The sequence below is a fragment of the Ictidomys tridecemlineatus genome, chromosome 6, assembly GCF_052094955.1.
Source record: "Ictidomys tridecemlineatus isolate mIctTri1 chromosome 6, mIctTri1.hap1, whole genome shotgun sequence".
NCBI lineage: Eukaryota > Metazoa > Chordata > Mammalia > Rodentia > Sciuridae > Ictidomys > Ictidomys tridecemlineatus.
In genome coordinates, this window is record NC_135482.1 from 165571814 (window position 1) to 165596297 (window position 24484).

Genomic DNA, 24484 nt, shown 5'->3' on the forward strand with positions numbered 1-24484 from the left:
CTGTCTCTAAATAAAATACAAAATAGGGCTGGGGATGTGGTTGAGTGTTCCTGAGTTCAATCCCCAGTACAAAAAAAAAAAAAAAAAAAAAAAAAACCCTGCCCAGACAGACATGTTGGAGCCACCTGGAGAGTTAATCCAAATGTAGCTAGGCCCCAGTGATGCAGTATGTAGTCTTAGCAACTCAGGAGGCTGAGGCAGGAAGAATGCAAGTTCAAGGTCAGGCCTGGGAAATTCAACAAGATCCTGTCTTAAAATTAAAAATAAAAAATAAAAAGGACTGGGGAGGAAGCTCAGTGTCAATGGTAGAATACCCCTGGATTCAATCCCCAGTACCAAAAACATAAACAAAACCCAAAAATCCAAATGTGGTTGGGGATGTAGCTTGGGGTAGAGTGCTTGTCTAGTATTTGTGAGGATATAGGTTCAACTGAGCTATATCCCAGTCCCACAATTTCCTTTTTTTTTTAACATTTTTTTTTTTGTAGATACAACACCTTTATTTTATTTATTTATTTTTATGTGGTGCTGAGGATTGAACCCAGTACCCCATACATGTCAGGCAAGCGCTTTGCCACTGAGCCACAATCCCAGCCCTCAGACTGCAATTTCAAAGGGTCATGGGTGAGTCTTGGGAATCTGAAATTTTCAAAATTGCTCCTCCCCAGGGTGAGGTAGAAATAGAGCCAGGATACCAGTGTTTTATAAATGTGCTCTCAGCTAACTCAATTACTTTTATCTTTTATCACTTTGCACGTTGACATTTATTATATTGAGGATACATCCTGTTATTAACAAATGCACTGTTAAAGAGAAGGCTCAATGAGTTTTGATCCCTCTCAGCACTACAATGCACACCTGTAATCCTAGTGACTCTGGAGGCTGAGGTGGAAGGATCATAAGTTCAAGGCCAGCCTGGGCAACTTTGTAAGAACCAGTCTTAAAATTAAAAAATAAAAAAGGGCTGGGGACATGACTCAGTGATAGTCTGTCCCTGGGTTCAATCACACACACACACACACACACACACACACACACACACACACACACATACACACACACACACACACACACACACACACGTTATCCCTAGCAATAGCAACTTCATTCTGGAGTGAGAGAAAATAATTAAATACAACACACAGCTAATCAGAGGGAAGTATATTTGCACCCATAAGATTAGGCATTTTTCACTTATCTGTTGATTTCCTATGTTTATCAAATGCCTATGTTGTGCTAGGTACTATACAGTTTGAATACTTGACCTCAAACCTATGTATGCATTTTTGGGATATGGACTGATTTTTTTTTTTTTTTTTTTTTGGTGGTGGTTTGATTGCAAAGCAACCTGAATTTGTATAAGAAGAGTGATGTGAGTCAGGCATGGTGGCACATGCCTGTAGTCCTAGTGGATCAAGAGGCTAAGGCAGGAGGTTGACAAGTTCAAAGCCAGCCTCAGCAATTTAGTGAGGCTGTAAGCAAACTAGTGAGAACTTGTTTCAAAATAAAGAATGGAAAGGGCTGGAATGTGCCTTAGTTTTTAAGAGCCCTTGGGTTCAATCCCTGGTACCAAAAACAAAAAAGAGAGAGCAAGAAAGAGAGAGAGAGATGTGCAAGAAGTCTGGCTTCAGCGTCTCCTTTCAGTAAAACAAGTGCATTATAAGTGCCTCACAGATCTTCCTGGAATTAGGAGATGCTGAGGAAGTTCCTCAGGAGCCTGAAGGAGCAAATGTCGTGGGAGAGGCTGACCTAGTTTACCTTTATGTTAACTAGATGGAATTGCAGTCATTTCACTAATGCCCATTCGGACTCACATGATTATGTGGCAGGACTTCTAACCCTCTTCCTACCAGTAGCAAGGCCATGTGTCACAAAATGTATCATCTACAATACAACATCTAACAATTTTAAACGGAAGAGGGGGCAGAGATAGGCCCTAGAGCTTTAATACCCAGTACAAAAAAAAAAAAAAAAAAGTAATAATCCTGCCTTGGATCGGATCTGCCGGTCGCTCTTGTCCAGTCATAGTCAAACCTGCCTCACCCAGCCCAGAGCAGCTCCCTTGAGCAGGGGCTGTGGTGGCAGGTCAGTTTCTTCTAGAAGGGGAAGCAGAGTGTGGAAATCCCTGTGTGTGTCTGACAGATGTGTCTAGAATATGTTTTAAGACAGAAGTTGAGTCATGTTATCTTGTCATTCTTTGGTTTTAAGTTTTCTCCTGTGGTTTTTTTTTTTTTTTTTTTTTTTTGGCCCATCACCTCTGGGTATGGTTTCCAACCAGCAGCACTTGGGACATAAAGTTTCTTGGCCCCAACCATCAACACCAGACAGTGGCATGAACAATAGAGTTTTTTTGTTTGTTTGTTTTGTTTTGTTTTTTTTTGTTGCTTGTACTGGGGATTGAATCCATGGGTGCTCAAACACTGAGCCACATCCCCAGCCCTTTTTCATATTTTATTTTGAGACAGAGTCTCTCAAAGTTGCTTAGGGTCTCACTAAGTTGCCAAGGCTGGCTTTGAACTCGCAATGCTCTTTCCTTAGCCTCCCAAATCACTGGGATTACAGGCATGCGCCATGGCGCCCAGCTGAGTTTGCATATTTTTAAAGCTTGCATGTCCAAATTGACATTCAATAGATGTTTGATGAAAATAGAACGAAGCAATAAGGTTTTCATAAACTATCACGGCACATGCAAATCTCTAACTACTTTCTTGTCCTGAAAAATTCTCATTTTTGTGCATTTTCTTGATTTCTCCACTGGAGGGACTCTGGCAGCTCAGCCACATCTATGTTTTTCCAGTCTTGTTTCTAGCACCCTGGGGTGGGGGTGTGTGGGGGGGTGTCAAACCCCAGATCTGTCAGTCCTCACACCTGAGCTCAACTTTAGTCTACAGTGAAGACAATAGCAGATACTTTGCACCTCCTCCTGAGACCTTCCATTCATGTCTTCCCCAAAAGCAGCTGGTCAGGTGATTAGGGGAGGTGCTTAATCCAAAGTGCCCCAAAATGAATCACACAATTGCTCCAGAATGATTTTTATTAAACCATAGAGTTGAATATGATACATTCTTATTTAAAAATTCTTACTAAAAAAAAAAAAAAAAAACAAACCTTTCTCCAGGCATGGTGGTGCAAATTTGTAATCTAGCTACAAGGGAGGCTGAGGCAAGAGGATCCTAAATTCAAATGCAGCCTTGGCAACTTATCAATAAAATATAAAATAAAAAGGGATGTAACTCAGTGGCAGAGCACTTGCCTAGCAGGCACAAGGGCCTGGGTTCAATCCTCAGTCCTGCAGAAAAAAGGAAAAAGAGCTGGGCCTAGGAGGCTGAGACAAGAGGATCACAAGTTCAAAGCTAGCCTCAGCAAAAACAAGGCACTAAGCAACTCAGGGAGACTCTGTCTCTAAATAAATTACAAAATAGGGCTGGGGATGTGGCTCAGTGGTTGAGTGCCTAGCATGGATTAAATGGCAAATTTTATACCTTTGTACCTTGCCACTGGCATGGATTAAATGGCAAATTTTATACCTTTGTACCTTACTGTTCCCCCCATGAAGGGAGCACCTTCATTCTCTGACTGGGAGACTCTTTACCATCCCCATTAAGACACAGCCTGCCAGTAATTGTTCTGGGCATTCCTTCCACTCTCCAGGCACAGCTGGCCCTGGTCTTCCATGATCCCCAGGCTGGTGTGGCACAGCATCATCATGCAGCCCCTGTGTTGAATAGCTATGGGACGGCAATCAAGTATTTCTCTAAGTAAGTTAGTGGTGGGAGTCAACAAAAAGAAAGTGATGGGAACTACTGTTTTGTGTGTGTGGTGCTGGGATTGAACCCAGGGCCTTATGCATGTGAGACAAGCACTCTACCAACTGACCTATATTCCCAGTCTGAGAACTATTTTTTTTTTATACCTGGCATTGAATTCAAGGGTCAACCACTGAGCCACATCCCCAGCCCTATTTTGTATTTTATTTAGAGACAGGATCTCATTGAGTTGCTTAGCATCTCACTTTTGCTGAGGCTGGCTTTGAACTCACAGTCCTCCTGCCTCAGCCTCCTGAGCTGCTGGGATAACAGGCATGCGCCACCACACCCAGCTTGGGAAATGCTTTTTAAATTTGAATTTCCAGATTTTACAACTTGTGGGGATTCCCCCCACCACCACCACCAGGGAAGGTACTGAGGATTGAATCAAGGGAACTTTAATCACTGAGTTGATCCCTAACCCTTTATATTTTTATTTATTTTTTAAATTTTAAGACAGGGTCTCACTAAATTGTTGGGGTTGGCCTTGAACCTGCAATCCTCCTGCCTCAGCCTCCCAATTCGCTAGAATTATAGGCATCTGCCACCAAGCTCCGGCAGAGGCTGTGCTTTTAACACAAGGAGCCTCTATATTTCCATCCATTCCCTACTGTGAAAGTCACCATGTGTTTGTAGGTGACAGCCTATTTTTATTCTTTTCTTTGAGCTAGGTATTTAGCAATACTACAGAATGCGTAAGAATGATTTGCCCTTTTACTCCCTCCTCCCCCAGGTGCTGGGGATGGAACGCAGGGCTTCTTGCATGCTAAACACATGCTCTACTTTGAGCTACAGCCCCAGGCCAGTGATCTGAACTTTAATAGACTTGGTTATAAAAAGTATTCTTCCTGCTGGACCTCAAGCCTGTAACCCCAGAGGCTGGGAAGGGCTGAGACAGGAGGATCACAAGTTCAAATCTAGCCTCAGCAAAAGCAAGGTGTTAAGCAACTCAGTGAAACCCTGTCTTTAAATAAAATACAAAATAGGACTGGAGATGTGGCTCACTGGTTGAGTGACCCTGAGTTCAATCCCCAGTACAAAGAAAAAAAAATTATTCTTCCCGAGTCTTCTCTTCCCTTAGAGCAAGAGATGAACCTTCTGACTTTAGGAGAAATCAACCATGGAGACAACACTGGTCTTCAAATTGTCTAGTTCCTGTGAATTATCACCGGTAGGTTTAGGTTTAAAAGAACTGTCAGGGCTGAGGCTGTGGCTCAGTGGTAGAGCACTTGCTTAGTATGTGTGAGGCACAGGGTTTGATTCTCAGCACCACATGTAAATTAATAAAATAAAAGTTCATTGACAACTAAAAATATTTTTTAAAAAAAGAAGAACTGTCAGTTAAGGCAGCTTTCTCCACTACAGTATGACTAATAATGGCAGTTATTAAAACTGAAGTTAAAATACCTAAGATTTTGGCAGAACACACTGAGACATTCCATGGTTTTGGACATTTTAACCATATGTCTTGATTAAATGTTCTCTTGTTCACTTCTTACTAAACAGATTTGAAAAGCAAGAGGTGAAGGTAAGTGACAGAAATAAAAGTTATATGACAAAATACTCTTCAAATGTTTCTTTTGCTTCAAATGAATTTTAAAAGTAAATTTAGGATTCAGGTGTGGTGGCTCTCCCCTGTAATCTCACCAACTCAGGAGGCTGAGACAGGAGGATCATGAGTTCAAGCCAGCCTCAGCAATGTGAAGGCACTAAGCAAATAGGTGAGACCCTGTCTCTACATAAAATACAAGATAGGGCTGAGGATGTGGCTCAGTGTTCAAGTGCCCTGAGTTCCATTTCCAGTACTGAGAGAGAGAGAGAGAGAGAGAGAGAGAGAGAGAGAGAGAGAGAGAGAGAGAGAGACAGAGAAAGACAGAGAGAGAGAGAGAAAGAGAGAGAGAGAGAGAGAGAGAGAGAGAGAGAGAGAGAGAGAGAGAGAGAGAGAGAGAAGCTGACGATGTAAGCTCACTGGTAGAGTGCTCCTGGGTTCAATCTCAGGACTGCAAAAAAATAAATAAATAAAAATACATAAAGGCAAAATTAAGAAAGCAAAAAATGACAGGAAGATCATCCTTTTTTTTCAACTGCAAGACTTAGAAGAGCCTTGAAGAACTAACAGAAGACCATTTTAGGCAATTAGAATTTCCTGGAAGCTTCCCAGGTTTTGGAGATATTATACAGTGAGAGTATTTTTCATTGTCAGAGCTAATCTTTCAAATCTGGCACAAGATTATAAGTAAAGTGGCTTAACTAAGTGCTTTTTCTTTTCTTTCTTTCTTTCTTTTTTTTTTTATACATGAATCTGTGTGCGTAGCTTCCTTCTGGCTTTGCAAAAATGGGCCCACCCATTGCTGAATGGGAAATCACTGAATCACTGAGTGGCCATGTGTCCACCCCTGGGCCCGGTGCCTTCCTCTGCAGGCAGGCACTACTTGGCTGTGGGAAGTGACTTGGAGGTTTGCTTGTATTTGCTTCCTTGTTCTGTCTGAGAGTGGACAGGGATTGCTTGACCACACAGGGTCTCTTTTACCCTGATTGGCTCTGCATTATACCCAAACAGAATAGGGGACCGGATTGTTTCCATGTGCAGGTTGATGTTGCAAAATTATTCTGGTTTGCTTTATTAGGGACACAGTTTTTCTTCTATTTAATTTATAATATTTATAGTTCCAGCTCTGACAGCCCTCCCCACCACTGGCCTGTTTGACTTGGTTCCTATTCTTGTGAGTTGTACTGATCTCATGTGGCACGATGTATCCATCTACTATCCTTATGGGAATTTAGGGCATTATCATAATAAAATCAATACACAGATCGACTTCAATAATTACTATAATTGTGCTGGGTGTGGTGGCACACACCTGTAATCCCAGCGATTTGGGAGGCTGAGGCAAGAGAATAGAAAGTTCCAGGCCAGTCTCAGCTATTTAGCAAGACCCTGTTTCAAAATAAAATAAAAAGCGCTGGGAATTTAGCTCAGTGGTAAAGTGACCTTAGGTTCAATCCCACCTACAAAGGGAAAAAGGAAGTAAATAACAGACTCTCCTTTTAAACTTTTTTGGTGAAGTTTATTACCTTTTCTCTAAAAATAGCAAACTCTCTTCACAAATAGCTACTAATAGGATATACCAGTAGGGGGCACTACAACATTGCTTTTAAAACATTAAAAATTGTATATTGTGGAAAAAAAAAAATCAAAACTATGAGGACCTGGCAAAAAAGAGGAACAGTTAAATGGGAAGATCAGAACTAACAAGTTACTGTGATCTAACCTGACAGAGGAGAGAATAATTTTCTTTGTAAAAACCAGCATGAGAGGGATGGATGTTCAGTGTTGGTGAATGTCTCAGGGACGTGAAACCTCAACTAGCTCTCTCACACTCCAGAACTTCTGTGGGCCATTATGTATGGGGGTCCTCCAAATTGAAATAAATGTAAAAACTCAATTGCAGCCGGGTGTCGTGGTGCACCCTGTAAACCCATCAACTGGGGAGGCTGAGGCAGAAGGATGACCGGTTCAAAGCCACCCTCAGCAACTCAGAGAGACCCTGTTGCAAAACAAAACATAAAAAGGGCTGGGGATGTGGCTCAGTGGTAAAGCACCCCTGGATTAAATCCCCAGTACCCCCAAACAAACAAAAATCCACCCCAATTGCACATGGTCTGCTGCATATTTCAATGGTCTACAATTTGTTACTTTAAAACTCTAAATGGTGCCAGCCAGGATGGCGCATGCCTGTAATCCCAGCAGCTCTGGAGACTGGTGCAGGAGGATCAGTGTTCGAAGCCACCTCAGCAACAGCAGGCTAAGCAACTCAGTGAGACCCTGACTCTAAATTAAATACAAAATAGGGCTGAGGATGTGGCTTAGTGGTCAAGCGCCTCTGAGTTCAATCCCCAGTAAACATCCCCCCCCCCAAAAAAAAAAATCTAGATTGTGAGTTTCCAGATCAATTGTCACTTGGGCATGAACTATTTAGCATCCACTTGCAGAGTGGCAGAAGGATATGCTGGGGATTGATCAGATGTATTCCCAGGTGTCAGTGTGCTATATTTTCCTGGATAGGCTGGCATAGTAGAGGCCCTGCTCATTAACTGGCAGGGGCAATCAACACCAGGAGTTAGTGTGTAACTGGTCATTAAAAAAAGAAAGGAAGAAAGAAAGAAAAAGAAAAAAAAAAGAAATTGCGCCATTTCTTGGATTATTTATTTCCATGAGAAAGAGGAGAAAGAAAAGCAAGATCCTGTTGGTCACACAACACAATCAGAGAATGTGCACTGATTTTGGTTCAGCCCGTAAGAATTTTTATCATTTGCTTTGCAAATGTTAGTAGTACAGAAGCTGGGTGGGGCAGAACAGCTGTAATCCCATCTATTCCGAAGTCTAAGATAGGAGGATGGTAAATTTGAGGCCAGCCTGGGCAATTTAGTGAGACCCTGGCAAAAAGCAAAAAAGCAAATGTTATGCCCAGAATTGGGGGAGGGGAGGCGAATTTTAATAGTATAGAAAGAAACCATGGGGGTGGGGATCCAATGGCTCTGTGTTCAGATTGACAGCCAGTCTCTAGTGGTAAAGCTCTGCTCTCCTCCCCTCCTCCCCTGGTGGTGAAAGCCCTCTGCAAGGAGGGGGAGGGGGTGTTGAGGCTCGTGATGAGACTGTTTAGACCCAGACGCCGGCGCAGCTGCAGTCACGCGCATGAGCAGCAACTTCACTGGGGCAGGGCAGATATCAGAAACAGGCTTTTAAAGTGCTGTCTCTTTAACAAGACTAGAAGGAAATTCATGAAATGCCTCTATTAGCCAGGATAGGAGGATGGCCAAGGCGAGGACAAGGCAGAGCTGAAGTCCCAGGGGTGGATTCCAAGGGCCCGCGGGGGCGGGGTGGGGGGTAGCTCAGGGGTAAGCACTTTCCTAGCATGCCTGAGGCCCTGGATTCAAGTCCCAGCACCAGCACACACAAAAATGTAAATAAGTGAAAGTTTTTAAAAAAATGGCTAAAAGTAAAAACAAAATAAAAATTCAATTGTGATTCCAAGAGGCCCAAACTCTCCTGAGGCCAGCGCTGATCTGGCTTTAGGACATTTACAGCAAGGGGGCGGGGGCGGGGGCAGGGGCGAAGAGCTTGAATTACACTTTGGGAAACTGGGTGTGGGAAGGAGGGTCTCTATGATTCTGTGGGCCCCACAGGGGACTGACAGAGGAGGGATCTGGTCTGTGCTTGCCTAACTTTAACATGCTGGCCTTTCCTCGCAAGTAGGTTTCTCTGCAAAAGGTTTCCACAGTCCAGCGACTCCTCTTCCTTGTCCTCAATTGGGTTTACTAAGGGCAAGGACTAAGGGACTGTATGAGAGGCAGGATTGCATCTGCATGCATTGCAGATGCGAGACAGCTGCAAAGGGGTGGAAACCCTTGGTGGGACTGAGGCCACTGGAACCCGGTCAGCGACTGCCCTTCCGAATATCATAAAAAGGAACTTAAGACTTGAGATAAAAGGACTAGTAAACAGGCGGGCCATGCCTGAGGCTAATCCCACCTGCAAGCATCTTTGTACCATTATCTCTGTTGACCCCCAAAGCAGGCACATATTCTGATGTCTATTATTCAGATAGGGAAACTAACTCCCTGGAAGAATACCAATAGAGCTTGAATCGGAAGTTAGGTCCCCTCCCCACCTCGCCCCTGACTGGGGATTGAATCTGGAGCGCTTTGCCCTTAAGCTACAAATCCAGTCCTTTTCATTTTGAGATGGGGACTTTGCTCAATTGCCGGTTCTGGCCTTGAATTTGCCATCCTCCTGCCTTAGCCTCTGGAGCTTCTTCTGGCGTTATATGACTGTACCCCTGTGCCTGGCAGGAGTTAGGTGTTTTAAGTCCAGGTCTAAGTAGATTACGCCTACTTTGCACTGCTGTGTGTTCGGTGAGGGAGGGGTAACAACTATTAGATCTATTAATTAAAGAAGCAGCATGCATTACTAGTTAAAAGCAAAGATGTTGGGATCACAGCTCCAATGTGCTATCTACACAACCTCCTGCAAGTAACTCAACCTGTCTATGCCTCAGTTTCTTCATCTGTAACATAATACTGCCCCATAGGGTTTTGTGAAGGTTAAATGAAATTTCCAAGGACAGGGCTTAGAACAATATAGGGCACATAAGGGCACATCACCTATAATGATGGCCATGATGCTTGTTAATAAACGAAGTGTTAGGGTTTAGTTGAAAGTTCAGTTCAGATTTTTACTGACACATTAGTGCTTTATTTGTTTAACTGAACTAGGGTCTTTAAATCCTCAATTGAATGTTAAAAATCTATCCTAAGCCAGGCATGGTAGTGCATGCCTGTAATCTCTGCCATTTGGGAGGATGAGGCAGGAGGATCACAAGTTCGAGGCCAGCCTCAGCAATTTAAGGATGCCCTAGGCAATTTAACGAGTTTCTATCTCAAAAAAAATAAAAAGGGCTTGGGATATAACTCAGTGATAAAGTGCCCCTGGATTCAATCCTCAGTACAAAAAAAAAAAAAAAAAACCTAACCTAAACTAGTTGGGTGTGTTGGCGCTTGCCTGTAAGAAAGACAACTGATTGTCTAGCCAGTGTATTCATTTCCTAGGGCTGCTATAACAAAATACCATAGACTTGGGGATTTAAACACAGAACTTTATTTCCTCACAGTTTTGAAGGCTGGAAGTGGTTTTGATTTCTCCTGAGGCCTTTTGCCTTGACTTGTAGATGGCCACCTTCTCCTTGGGTCCTGGCATGGCCTTCTCTCTATGCAGGCACATCTCTGTGTGTCTAAATAGGGCCTTGCTAAATTGCTGAGGCTTCCTGGAACTGGCTGTCCTGCCTCAGCCTCCAGAGTTGCTGGTATTACAGGCATATGCTTCCAGGGCCACTTGTCATAGTTTGGTTTTGCTTTTGGTGCAGGGGATGAAACTCAGGACTTTAAACATGCTAGGCAAGTACCTTACTACTAACTAACAGGTACCATTTATTACTGTTATTATTATTTTTATAGCATTTTTATTAGTATGGGATGGGGGCCACCTTGGGCATGATGGAGGGAGTCTTTGTTTAGGCTCTGTCCTGCAGGCATTCAAGAGAAGTTTGCTTTGAGTTTCTCCTTCACTTTGTTGAATGTCTCAGAAAACCAATTCCAGGTCTTGGCAGGAATGTCACCTGTTTGATGTGGTCCATGGCTGCCCAGCCTTGTGCTCCAGGGTGTTTAAAAACTCCCTCAGTTCCAAGGTGCTGGAGACGCCTGGGGCAGCCTGAGCTGGGACTGGACTTTCCAAAACCATGGACAGGACCACTACCAGAGCCGACAGTCACAGGATGAGCCTCACGGCAGCCAGAGGTGGATCAGTTGTAGGACAGCTGGGGTCGACAGGTACCATTTAAAGTGAAAAAGCACAGTTCTTGGGAGCAGTCTGGTCCCTGGTGGGTATTAGTGGAGTGCTGTCACATGATTATGGGTATGTACCAGAACCACAGTATCCTTAGGATTTTTAATTGAGTAGGAAATCCTGGTTTAAAAAATTTCTCTATCTTCTCTTTTTCTCAGCTGTGAAAGAGGGAAAGTGGAAGGATAAGGTAGAGGCAGATGGTGAGCTTTGTCTAAAACTATTTCAGGAACTTGGATGTCCTTCCATCCTGGTCCAATTAAAAAAAAAAATCCTGCCTGGCGTGGTGTATGCCTTGAATCTCAGTTACTCCAGAGGCCAAGGCAGGAGGATCACAATTGCCTCAGTGATTTATCGAGGCCCTAAGCAACTTAGTGGGGCCCTGTCTCAAAAGTAAAAAAGGGGGCTGGGGTTGTGGCTCAGTGGTAGAGCGCTTGCCTCGCATGCACAAGACCCTGGGTTCTATCCTCAGTACCACATAAAAATAAATAAGTGAAATAAAGGCATTGTGTCCAACTATATATATATATATATATATATATATATATATATATATATTTTATATATATATATATATAATATATATATATATATTTTTTTTTAAGTAAAAAAGGCTGGGGATGTGACTCAGTGATTAAGTGCCCCTGGGTCCAATCCCTGGTGAAAAGAAAAGAAAAGAAAAGAAAAAGAAAAGACCCCTGAATCCCTTTGGGGAACAAGAATACCTTATCCAGTATGTCTGCTTCAATAATTTCTTTATCATGACCTGCTTAAAAATAGTTCTTCTGGTCTGGGGTTGTGGCTCAGTGGTAGAGTGCTCACCTAGGACATGTGAGGCCCTGGGTTTGATCCTCAGCACCATATAAAAATAAATAAAATAAAGGTATTGTGTCCAACCACAACTAAAAAATAAATAAATATAAAAAAAATGTTCTTCCATTATGATCAGTTCAAGAATTTATTAGCAAAGGTCACTAAGAAGGTCCTTGCTAAACAAAAAACAAAGCAACAGCAAAACGAGTTTTCACACATCTTTAAATTCTTTCAGGGGGGAGGTAACATTTACAATACAAATTCTTATCTTTTTTAATATTTTATTTTTTTAGTTATATTTGGACACAATACCTTTATTTTGTTTATTTATTTTTATGTGGTGCTAAGGATCGAACCCAGGGCTTTGCATGTGCTAGGCGAGCGCTGTACTTCTGAGCCACAATCCCAGCCCCACAAATTCTTATCTTGATCATGTCAGTTAGCAACTTACTTTGTTTTTTAATTTCAGGTTATTGTAATTGCTAATTTAAGAGGTTTCCATGGTTCTCATCATTTTTTGTTTATTACTGACCAAATTTGTTGTATATTTTAATTATACTGTGAAAATAAGGTGGCATATATGATATCTTTTAATAGAATCCTGGTGTGTATATGCATCACATGCAAACACAAGTTGACACGTGGTTTTACAGTAAGAATGCCAAGAATAACTAATCTAGGAATAACTACAGAATCTGATAATACAGGTGGTGTGCCTTGTTAGAAATAAACTGTTGACATGAAGAGACACAAATCCCTTCCACTTTAAAAAGCGAACATTAAAATTAAGCTACTGCCTTTTTCCTAAAGAAGTGCTTAATTAGTCTTAAAAAAAAATTAACCCAGAAAAAAGATCCAGGATTTAAGCAGCCAGTAGATTTCATATAAGTAGTAATCTTTTTGTGGTTACTGTTCTATATATTTTCCGTTTCTTTTTTTCCGAGAGAGCTAATTTTATAATCTTTTTGTTTTGTTTTATTTTCTCTTCATAAGATAGTCATTTGTAGCTGGGCGTAGTGGTGCAAAACCTTGGGAGACTGACGGAGAAGGATCATAAGTTCCAGGTCAGTCTCAGCAACTTAGCAAGATCCTGTTTTAGAAAAATGGGGTGGGAGGGAGTTGGGGGTTGGAGTAATAGGATGGTGATCTAGCCTCAGTGGTAAAGAGCCCTTGGGTTCAATCCCTAGTAGCAAAAAAAATTACTCAAAGAACCACAGAAAAAACAAAGACTGCATTGTACAATACTCTTTTGCAATTATTTTAGAGAAATTTGCTCCATTGTTAAAGTTGTTGTGTTGCTTTCTATGATAACATTATCAGTTGAAGCTGGCATCAGCAGCTAAACTCTTGAAATGAGTCAGCTAACTTTATTTTTAACTGCTTTTTAATTGCCTGCTGAGACTATCAAGACTAATATAAGAGGATTTTAAAAGCTTTAATAGCAAAATTTTCCCATATCCCACCATACAAAAAGGTGGCGCTAAGATTCAGAATTCTCAACTAATCCTCCCCCACCTTTTTTTTCTCTCCTTTTAAACTTTAGCTGGCTGGGCCCATGGTGTTATATGCCTATAAATCTCTGAAGACTGAAACAGTATTGCAAGTTCAAGGCCACCCTGTGCAATTTAGCCAGACCCTGTCTCAAAATAGAATGAAAAGGGCTGGGGATGTAACTCAGTGGTAGAGCATTTGCTTAGCACGTGTGAGGCGCTGGGACAGATACCCAGCATGGCTAAATAAATAATAGCTTCTCCCGCTGGCCAAGTATGTGGACACAGGGTGCCTGCTGTAGTCTCAGCTACTGGGGAGGCTGAGGCAGGTGGAAAACTTGAATCCAGAAATTTAAGACCAGCCTGGACACACAGGGAGACTATTACCTCCTAGCAAAACAAAAACAAGAATAAAACTCATAGCTGGGCTGGGGGTATAGTGCCAGAATGAGTACTTATTTAGCATGTGTGAGACTGGGGGTTCTACCCCCAGCATCACACATACACACAACAACAACAACAATAACAACAAACCTTCATAGCTGTAGGACACAGATAAGTAGTAAAAATCCCTGAGATTAGAGACCTTTCCTCAACCCCTTGCTATGAGAGTCCCGGGTCATAATACATGTTGTCTCTGAATTCACAGAGGACTGGTTGGATTCTGGCAACCAATGTGGGTAACGCGTGAACTTGAAGGAGCTGTAGTAAGATTTAGAACAAAATATCAGTTATTTAGAAATCATGTATTTACCTAAGTTAAAGTAATATGCATAGCAACAAAACCTACCCACGAGGTTGTACCAATGTCAAAGAACAAACATTTCATCTCTGTTTCAAAGCACTTAAAGACATTGTTTTAATCCTTACAAAACCTCCTTGAGGTATGTAGGTGGCAAGTCATACCAACATAAAAATTCAAAATGAAGAATAAATGGAACACTACTTAGGGAATAAAGAACTTCTAGTTATGCTTTGCCTATCTTCTGCTCCTCTTGGAAGATCCACTTGTGATTTTCCCTTTCTCATATTTTGCATATAGGACCAACATCATGGCATACTTGTTTAAAGGCTACCTTGATCTGTAAAGAGCCACTGTGTTTCTACAATTTTCTACTTGCATCAGCCTTGGCTGGAGATGACTGAGGGACACAACTGCCACGTCCATGAACATTCCGTTCCTTCTCTACCCTACTGCCCCAGGCCTTTGTCGGACATCTAATATGGCTCTGTCTACAGTGAAAAGTGAAAAAAAGAAAAAAAATTAAATCAAGAATCAAATATATTAAAAAATTTTGGAGGATTCTCTGGTTTAGCTTTACTTAAGTGTCATACAAAAGTTGGCATTCATCTTCAACATCCGCTGAGGTCTCACAGCTGAGGGCTGCACTAAGCAGTGTTCAATGGGTCATTGAAAGGAGGACTCTTCCTGGAGGAGTGATTTTCCTTTTGTGATTCATTGACAATTGAACTGTTCCCCACCCAAAGGCAAGTGGCCCCAGATAAGCTCTTCAGAGGAAAACTGGCCTGCGGTCTAGGGATGCTGCAGGCCCTTTGCAATGACAGGCTGAAAAAGCATGCAGAGCCTCAGCTCTCCCCTGAAGGATGTCTTTCTTATTCATGCTTTTTGTGAAAACTGGGAACTTGGATGCCTAATCTACTGGATTCCCCCAGTAAGATTTTCTAAAGGTGCTTTAAAAATATCTCTGTTATTTTATGCTTGATGGGCAGTAGAGGGGGACACTCTCCAATTCACTTTGAGGCCAACTTGAAAATATAGAGAGGGACACAAGGGTTTTGCTTTTAATTTTGTTTATTACCTCATGAAAGTAAAATTTATGGCTTTGACCAGTCCCCAGTAGGTACTGTAATAGGCAATAGAGCTGGATAAAATATAGTTGGAATAAGACTCACCATTAAAATATGTTTGTTCTAAATCCAAGCTCTGCAACTTGACTGAGTGAGGGGGAAGGCTTTTGGATAAAAATCCAACACTAATCACTTTCATTGGTGCAGAGAGGGCTCAATATGGCTGTTGAGCTTGATTTGATGTGCTTTTATTCAGGATAAGGAAAGTTTTGGAAAGAGTTCCAGATAAACCAACATTCTGGAAGGTGTGGTTGCTCTTTTGTATTCAGACTGTGGCTGATTGTTTAAGCAAGTGGTAATAGCTCAAAATCCCCTACCTGATTTGTGCTATACAAATGCAAACAAACATCAGCTTTATTATTGTTATTTATGTTGTCTCTAGGCTTTTTATCACAAACTGAACTGCTTCCAGGCAGAGCTAATTGGCAACAAGTACCCAAGAAAGAAAAATTATTTCAAATATCAATTTTTTTGGAAAAAAATTGAAGCAGAAGTTAATTTCTAGTCTACTAGAAAAATCCCAACATTTTAGGGAGGCAGAAAGTGTAATAAACAGGAGATGAACTCTGAGTTTGGATAATGGTTGTTTAAGTCCGAATATAATTAGATAAGGTTCATAGATAAGGCTTTAGGTTAATTTCTTAGCTCATTGTACCTCAGTTTTAATTTCTGTGAAAGATAAGTCATGCTTTTACATTATTGGGTATTTTGAAGGATTTATTCAGGTAATAGCTGTAAAGTGCTTGATGAAAAAGTTTTTATTAACACTGAAGCGTTAAAAAATTTACTTTTATGTGTATGGGTTTTTAATTTTTTTATTTTTTCTTTCAGTGCAGGGAAAATAACCCAGGGCCTCTTGCATGCTAAGCAACGACAACTCTACCTTCTCAGCTGCACCACTAATGTGTATATCCTGATTTTGGAATAAAAAAAAAAAAAAATTATGGGCTGGGGCTGTAGCTCAGTGGCAGAGTGCTTGCCTAGCATGTGTGAGGCACTGGGTTTGATCCTTAGCACTACATAAAAAAATAAAATAAAATAAAGGCACGCTGACCATCTACAATTATTAAAAAAATATGCTTTAGAATTGAAAACATTTTCAAACAAGATATGTACACATATATGTATACTATGTCTTTTATTTGGGGGGTGCTAGGGATTAAACCCAGGGCATATGATGTTACATATCTTTTTTTTTTTTTTTTCAGACGATTTATGTCTAAAACAAAGTAAGTTTTTGTTGTTGTTTGTTTTTGGTTTTTTTGTATCAGGATCAAACCCAGGGGCACTTAACCACTGAGCCACATCCCCCTGTCATTTTTAGTTTTTTAATTTTGATATAGGATCTTGCTAAATTGCTTAGGCCTCACTAACTTACTGAGGCTGATCTGGAACTTGTGATTATCCTGCCTCAGTTCCTAAGTTGCTGGAATTTCAGGCATGTGCCACCATGCCCAGCAAGATTTTATGGAGCCTAATGTTGGATTGTGGGAAGAGTTTTTCCAGGTAGGAGCCTTCTAGATCTCACATGCAACATAACTGTCAAATGTTCTGGTTTTGGTTTGTTGTTGAAACACAAAATTATTTAAAGTACATATGGCATCATATGACACAAACCAATTTTTCCTCCAGCACTACATCAGTGATCAGCTGATTAGAAATTCCAATTTTAAATGTTAAACCTTAGAATACAGAATATTTCAGTGTGTGTGTAAGACTGTATTTACCACAAAATAGAAACCTGACATCCTGGAGAAATATTCACCATTCATCTATGCTTACTTTCTGGCACAGGACCCCTTTGCATATGGGTGGGCCCTCTAAGTCAGCCAAATCTGAAATTTGATAAACTCTTGCCTGCTGTTTTTATACCCAAACGGACACAGTCAATGACTCTATGTATCATATTAAAAACACATGCACTCTAACTACACAGTCATTACCTCTTGTTAATGATTTTTATCAATGAATGACAAGCAACATGGTTAGTTACCATAAAATGCTAGCAGTTTCTTCTTCCTCCATTCTTCTATTCCTATCCTGGACACTTAGACAGTTGTTTATTTACAATCACATGTGACTCCCTTTCCCTGTTTTAATGTTATGGAAATAGGGCTAAATTAGATTAGGGGAAAAATGAACTGATTATTGTAAAACAGCAATTAATTTCTTACTGCTTAACTTGAACATTCATGCACATTAGTTTTCCAAGTAAATCAGTAAAACGCCTTGTTAAACTTCCTTTCTGCCAAAAATGCCCTGCCATCTGTGTTCTACATGGCAGCATTTTCTTATTTAATACATATGTCCCCCCCCCTTTTGAGAAGCATGTTAAGAGTTTTAATATGACAAGAAACAGAAATAAAATAGTGAAAACACATTGTGTTTCAAACGTGAATGCAAAGTTCAGATTTTGTGACATTCAGAGAATTTGGAATTTCATGTGCCATCCATTAATTTTATGGAAATGCTAAGAGGCCTCAATGTTAGAAAAATCTTAATTTTAATGTGTATGCAGTTTGGGGTTTGAGTTATTGGATTGTTTTTAAAAGAGTTAAAGACCTAGTGTTTAAAATAGGATAAATTTGCATCAAATAGTCTGAAAAAAAAAAACCTCCACTTGCAAAAGATAATGCCACAAAAAGCAAAGTAAGGAAATATAAAGTGTTTTTGCCTGGTGGCTGGAAGTATAGCTCAGTGTTAAAGTGCATGTTTAGCATGTACAAGGCTTTGGGCACTAGGAGATCTGAATAGTCCCAGCACTATTAACTACCTTTGGGCAAATCACTTAAATTCTCAGTGTCTCCATTTCCTTCTAAGTAAATAAGAGGCTTGTGTAAGACTAATAATCGTAACACTCCATATGGTATCACATACCTGTAATCCCAGCAACTCAGAGGCTGAGATGGAAGGATGGTAAGTTCCAAGTCAGGCTCAGCAATTTTGAGAGACCTTATCTCAAAATAAAAAATAAAAATCAAAAATGGGGGCCGGAGAAGGAGCCCCATAGAGAACCACTGGGTTCGATACCCAGAAAAAAAATAAAATAAAACAGTTCCAGAAATTTCAAGAATTTTGGGAAAGTCTATAGGAAAACTTCCTTAAACAAATACTCTCCTGTGATTGAGGCCCTGAAAAACCAGAACGGAATTGAAGGCAAAGCCAAATTTGCAGCTGGTTTTCTTTGCCAAGAATGATGCAGTATTTCACCCGCCTCTTTGTAGGGTGCGGCTGTCTGAATGGGGGCTGCTTCTGCAGAGTGTAATTGGAAAGGATGGGGGTAGGAGTTGTACTTTGTGGCCTTCCTTTGAGCTCATCGTCTGGGTTACTGAGGTTCCCTAGCAGTTGGCAGAGGAGGCCCTACCTATCCAATTTTGACAGTAGATGTAAAGAGACCACTAGACTAAGAGGGTGTCAACGAACTCCTATTTCCTACTATCCGTCTCCAAATTCCCACCCCACCTCCATTATCAGTGGAAAGCTGTTGTGATAAACGGATGATGAAGAAATAGATTCAGAAATGATAGAATGAAGAGAAATAAATAAATCTCTAAGTCTTTTTTAACTTTTAAGAGGCCTAGTTCTTTTTAGATGCCACTTGAAGAATTACTTGTAAGAAAGGGGATTTTTTTTTTAAATTTTTAAAGAATTAGGAGCTGTGGTTTTAAATAAGATATTTAAACTCTACCGACTACCTTCCATTCTAAGTGATCCCATCCCTCTAAAAGGAAATGCCTTCCATATTCCTCCTAAAAAAGCAAGAGCAAAACAAAACAAAACTTGAAAACTGTGTATTCTGCTCCATGACAGACAGTAAGGCCATTGTCTTCTACCTTTGGCCTCACTGATCCTGTACAGGACGTCCTGAACCAGGAACCCAGATGAGGAAAGGTGGGGTGGGGGTGGGGGCTTGGCAGCCTAAAAGAAGCTGGGGGTGGGGCAGAGCTGTGCCCCAAGGCTCTGCTCTTGTCTACTTTTGCGTTTTTACTCTACACCTCATCACTTCCATCCTAAATAAAAAAGAAACATCAAGGAACCAGCTAAGCTTAATTAGGGGTAAGTAATAAAGTGACATGGTTCTCACTAAACGTTGTCCTCTGACCCCTTTGGACCTAATGAGGTTTCCGCTCAGGGGAAGAGGTCCCCACCGCATGTGGTCTCGGGTGTCTGTGGATCTGCGTGTGCGTGTTCAACCGGAGTTATATTCTCCCGGCGCCGGGCCCCCTTTCCTCAATTTTCTTAGGTTTTTAGGTTGAAAATGCAGTGAATCCGGATAGTGGCTGAGGGTGGGCAACTGGCCCAGGGTAGATCGAATGGCTGAGACTCAGCTCCCCGGTGCCTACAGGTGGGATCCCTGCGCTGGGGCGGCGGGTAGCGCACCCTCCACTAGGACCTGACCGCAAGGGCCGCGGCGCTGGGGGGCGTGTGCGGACCGCATGGGGGCTGGACGACTTGACAGATCGCAGTTAAAGAAAACAGTCTACAAAACCCACACCGCCGACTTCCCCACGTCGGTCTCTAAAGACGTGGGTGGAACCGAGGGGGGCGACTGCGTGGAATTCCGCGAGGTCGCCTGCGCCGCCCACCCGCGCCCCCGCATCGAGCTGCGTCTTGGGCCCCGCCCCACCCAGGTTTGGGCTCGGAGGAGGGGGCGGCTCGTTTGGGCGAAGCGGGTGACTTATTCCACTTGGGCTTCGCGAGTACTCGGCTTTGCTCCTCCGTAGTAAACAAAAGTGTCGCCGCCGCCTCCACGTTGACTTGCCTCCTAGCAATCAAAACACTGAGAGGGCGAGAGACTCACAGAAACATTCGAGAATTACCAGAAAATAATAACAGAGACTCAAGAGAGAGAGAGAGTAAGAGAGAAAGAGAAAAACACCCCACTACCCCCCACCAACCCACTGCCTCCTCCCTGTGGAAAACCAGCCCCCGCCCAGGCCCGCGCCCACTGGCTGCCTGGGCGGCGGCGGCGCACTTGCATTGGCTGTGCGGGCTGTCAGTTAGGGGCGGGCCGGCGCGCGCGCCGCCGCGGGCGGGGGGCGGCAGCAGATCCCGTAAGTCGGGCGGCCGCGTAGTTGCTGCAGCCGCCGCCGCCACATTCAACAGGCAGCACCGCCGCGGTCGCGCCGCCGGGGAAAGCGAGCGGCTCGCGATTCGCGGTGTCCGTCCGTCTGTCCTTGGGTCCGCGGCCCTGTCAGCAGGAGCGCAGTGCTGGCGCTGCCTGGCCCGGCGGCTCCGGCCCGCCGTCCCGTCCGCGCAGCGAACCCGGAGGTGCCTGGATGTTGATGGACCCGCGAAGTTAAGTTCTGGGCTCGCTCTCCTACTCCGCCGCGCTATCCTCCCGGTTTCCGTCCGCTCGCGGCGCCGACCTCGGCCCCCCAAATCTCAGACCGGCTCTTGGCGCCCCCTCCCCTCCGCACCCTGGTGCTGCGCTCTCCCGGTTCTAGGCTCTCCCGTGGCTGGGGGAGGGGCGGGGGGTCACCATGGCCGAAGCGCCCCAGGTGGTGGAGATCGACCCGGACTTCGAGCCGCTGCCCCGGCCGCGCTCGTGCACCTGGCCGCTGCCCAGGCCGGAGTTTAGCCAGTCCAACTCGGCCACCTCCAGTCCGGCGCCGTCGGGCGGCGCAACTGCGAACCCCGACGCCTCAGCGGGCCTGCCCCCCGCTTCGGCGGCCGCTGTCAGCGCCGACTTCATGAGCAACCTGAGCTTGCTGGAAGAGAGCGAGGACTTCCCGCAGGCGCCCGGCTCCGTGGCGGCGGCGGTGGCGGCGGCCGCAGCTGCCGCCACCGGGGGGTTGTGCGGGGACTTCCAGGGCCCCGAGGCGGGCTGCCTGCATCCGGCGCCGCCGCAGCCTCCGCCGCCCGGGCCGCTGTCGCAGCACCCTCCGGTTCCCCCCGCCGCGGGGCCGCTCGCGGGGCAGCCTCGCAAGAGCAGCTCGTCCCGCCGCAACGCGTGGGGCAACCTGTCCTACGCCGACCTTATCACCAAGGCCATCGAGAGCTCGGCTGAGAAGAGGCTTACACTGTCGCAGATCTACGAGTGGATGGTCAAGAGCGTGCCCTACTTCAAAGATAAGGGTGACAGCAACAGTTCCGCTGGCTGGAAGGTGAGCGACCTCAGGGCGCGCGGCCAGAGCGTGGGGGCGCCGTGGGGCAGGTGAAGGGAAGGCTGTGCAGGTTTGCCCTGCCTCTGAAAGCGCAGGGTAGGAGAGTAGCGCGTGCGGAGAGAGCGGACAAGAGTGGCAGGTGTGGTAGGGGGCTTGCTCCGGACTGGTCGGGGGACTAGTGTGTGTGCGCTCGCGCAAGGGAGTTCTGGTGGGACAGGGAACAGGGTTTTGAATTTAAGGAGTGACGAAATTAATGCCACGGAGTGGACATCGGGATGGGTAGAGAAGTTTGAGAGTCAAATGAGAAAGGGCTTCTTCTCTAGCACCTCCGAGGGGAGGGCGGCTCCTTTTCGCCCCCGCGGTGCGCGTTCCTCCAGCCTTGGGCAGCGCGGCCGATCTGTTTCCGCTGCGCGGGGCCCAGCGGAGCACTACAAGGGGCACTGGAAACCCTTCCTGGCCCCCAGGCTGCAGGTGTAGGGCACAACCGGTTGGGGATGGTGCGCGACGCGCCGCGCAGGTTCTGGAGGCCAGTGCGCATTTTGCATTGTTTTTGGTTTTATCCAGAGTGGCCCCGAATGCAGGGGTCCGGGCGCGCGGAGCCCGAGGTAGCGCCTCCAACACGTGCGAAGGGGCGGCCACGGCTCGTGGAGCGCCGGCGACTGGCCGCGCTGGGCGAGCTAAAGTTCAAGTGTGACCCTCGGCGGGGGCGGGAGCTGGCGGCGGCGAGGGAGGGATCGCGGGCTCAGGAAGCGAGCGCCTTTAAAGGGCCAGCGCGTCCGGGCCGCGGGTTCCAGCACTTTTTCATGGAGGGAACCGCCCCCAAACTTGATCTGGAGTGTGTGAGGATTGTAGTTAGCCAGGGGCTGGGAATGTCGTGCGCTTTCTCTTGCCTCCCACCGAAGTGATGTGAAGCGCTGAGGGGCAGAGCCCGGAGCTTTGTGACTAGTGTTTGGGAGAAGTCGAAGTTGAAGTGCGCGCCTGGAGAACTGGCCAGGACCTCCTGCCTCGACGGAGGATTGTGGATTTGTGGAGCCTAGAGGCACAGGGTAGGGACTGGCCCGTCCGCACCCCGAGGCGGTGAAGGCCCTGCTGTCCTTAGGAAGAACTGGCAGCCTGACCGGGAAGTCTACGGGCTATGCGGCCTCCCCATATTGACAGTTTCTGTCACAGGTGGTGGGATTGGTACAAGGGCTCTTCAGTTGAACAGTCACCTTTCTCACCCCTTCTTGTTTCTCTTCTTGACGGTACTGCTTCATAAAGATCGGTCTTTGCCGCGGGATTGTTACACCAAGGTTGTTTTACAGACTTCCCTGTGCTTAATGTGTGTCAAAAAGGTCATGTTATTCATTTCATGTTGAAGTTCCTGGAAAAGGAGCCAAGAGATATTTTATTTTTTCCAAAGTGTGTTTTAAAGGTGTCACTTCTAACTTCATTACTAGGCATTACCTGCAATTTTATCGAGTGTTTCAAAAAAGTAAAATACATTCTTTAAGCTTGACCTATTACATATTTTAAGTAAAAAAAATCGGGATTGTCAGCCAAATCCAATTTTACTTAACATTTGAATTTAAGTAGTTGACTGACTTGCTCCTATATCAATCCTATTTCAGCTGTTATAAAGCGTTTACTATTTGAAAAATCCTTTGTGGGGGGGGAGTATTCCTTATTACCATTCTTTTATGTCCTTGGAATTGCATACAACCTACTTCAGCTTGCTGGAGTTCCTTAAAGATAGAGAAGGCAATGTTTTAGGATATTTTTAGTTTTGCTTTGCCAATGTATTCTTAAGCTAGGAGTATAACTTAAATTAAAAAAAATAAAAATAGATTCCAAGGTCATATTACATTGTTGACCATTTTAGTAGGTTCTTGTTCTGATTTTTTTTAAAGAATAATTATTTTATTACATTTTTTTTTCTTTTCTTACTGTGGCCAGGAGACCTGTAAGTGTCTAAAACTAGAGGCCCAGCAACAGTTCCCATTGAACCTAGTGGAGTTTGGGAGGAAGCAGGCTGCCTTTCTTAAATGAGTAGATGTTTCAGGTGTAATGGGAGTCAGTGGGTGCAAGTCAGAGTGTGTTTTCAGTTTGAGTAAAAGGGTATTTTAAGAAGAAAGGAAACAACCTGAACTGTTCTAACTCATAACTAGTCTTCTGGCTAGAGTTTTCATAAAAATGAGTTACTTTGCAAAACCAAGTTTTACTCTCAGATCTAAAAGATCATAAATTTATAAAAGGGAGAAATTTTACTATGACTTTTAACTTAAAAATCCAGTTTTAAAATGCAAATGAACCTGTACTTAACTGTTTTAGGATTGAGGAGAGGCTGCTTTGGAACAAAATATTTCCTGCTATTTACTACTGGGAATTAGACTGAATCGTTAATTAAATATAGTTTCTTGTACTCTGCTTCCTGGGGCCTGCTTGAGAATTTAAAAAAGTCATTTGCTGTATAGGACAGAGTAATTGAAAAGCAGTTAGTGTCTAAAAACTTATCTTTTGATGTAGTTCCTTAGAAACTGGTTTATTTGAGGAATGTGCCTTTCCTATTTGTGGGGATGTATGTGACATCTGTCTTACACTTGTTTTAGCATTGGCTAGAACTGTCATAATGTTTTAAATAAAGTGGAACCTAAGACTTTTGGAAAACCCAGAATCTTTTAAACCAGTGCAATATTTATAAATAGTGAAACTTCATTTCCATGACCAGCTTTCTCACATAGAAAGCTTTCTAAAGCCTGGGGAGTAGTAGTATTGTGGGCTCCAGTGGTGGTTGAGTCTTTTTAATATTATTTGGAACACTTCATTTAAAATAATGTTTTTGCTATAGTATTTTAGAGTTGTTAAAAGAGATTTTTAGACTACTTTATTATGAACTAGCTGAGTGGTGAATTCTTGGGGAGATGATGGGAAGAGTAATTTTTGGCAGTAGCTTTTTTTTTTGAGGTATCCTTTTGAGTACTGAAAAGAAGGCATTTTAATTTTCATGTAAACTTAAAACAA

At 43.7% G+C, this 24484-nt stretch overlaps 1 protein-coding gene, 1 long non-coding RNA gene and 1 pseudogene across 2 annotated transcripts in view; 2 read left to right on the forward strand and 1 right to left on the reverse strand.

The window, feature by feature from the left end:
- Positions 1–10525: 10525 nt before the first annotated feature.
- LOC144365123 (apolipoprotein C-I pseudogene) lies at positions 10526–11199 on the reverse strand (annotated as a pseudogene).
- A 541-nt stretch (positions 11200–11740) lies between these two features.
- Positions 11741–14811, forward strand: LOC144365165 (uncharacterized). Its single transcript, XR_013423418.1, has 2 exons — positions 11741–13082; positions 14551–14811. It is a non-coding gene; the product is annotated as an uncharacterized LOC144365165 (long non-coding RNA).
- Positions 14812–20466: 5655 nt separating this feature from the next.
- Foxo1 (forkhead box O1) overlaps positions 20467–24484 on the forward strand; it is an 88183-nt gene continuing 84165 nt past the window's right edge. Inside the window, 1 exon segment of the mRNA NM_001282256.1 lies at positions 20467–21484. Within this exon segment, the coding sequence (NP_001269185.1) occupies positions 20861–21484 (624 nt within the window). The 5' untranslated portion in view covers positions 20467–20860.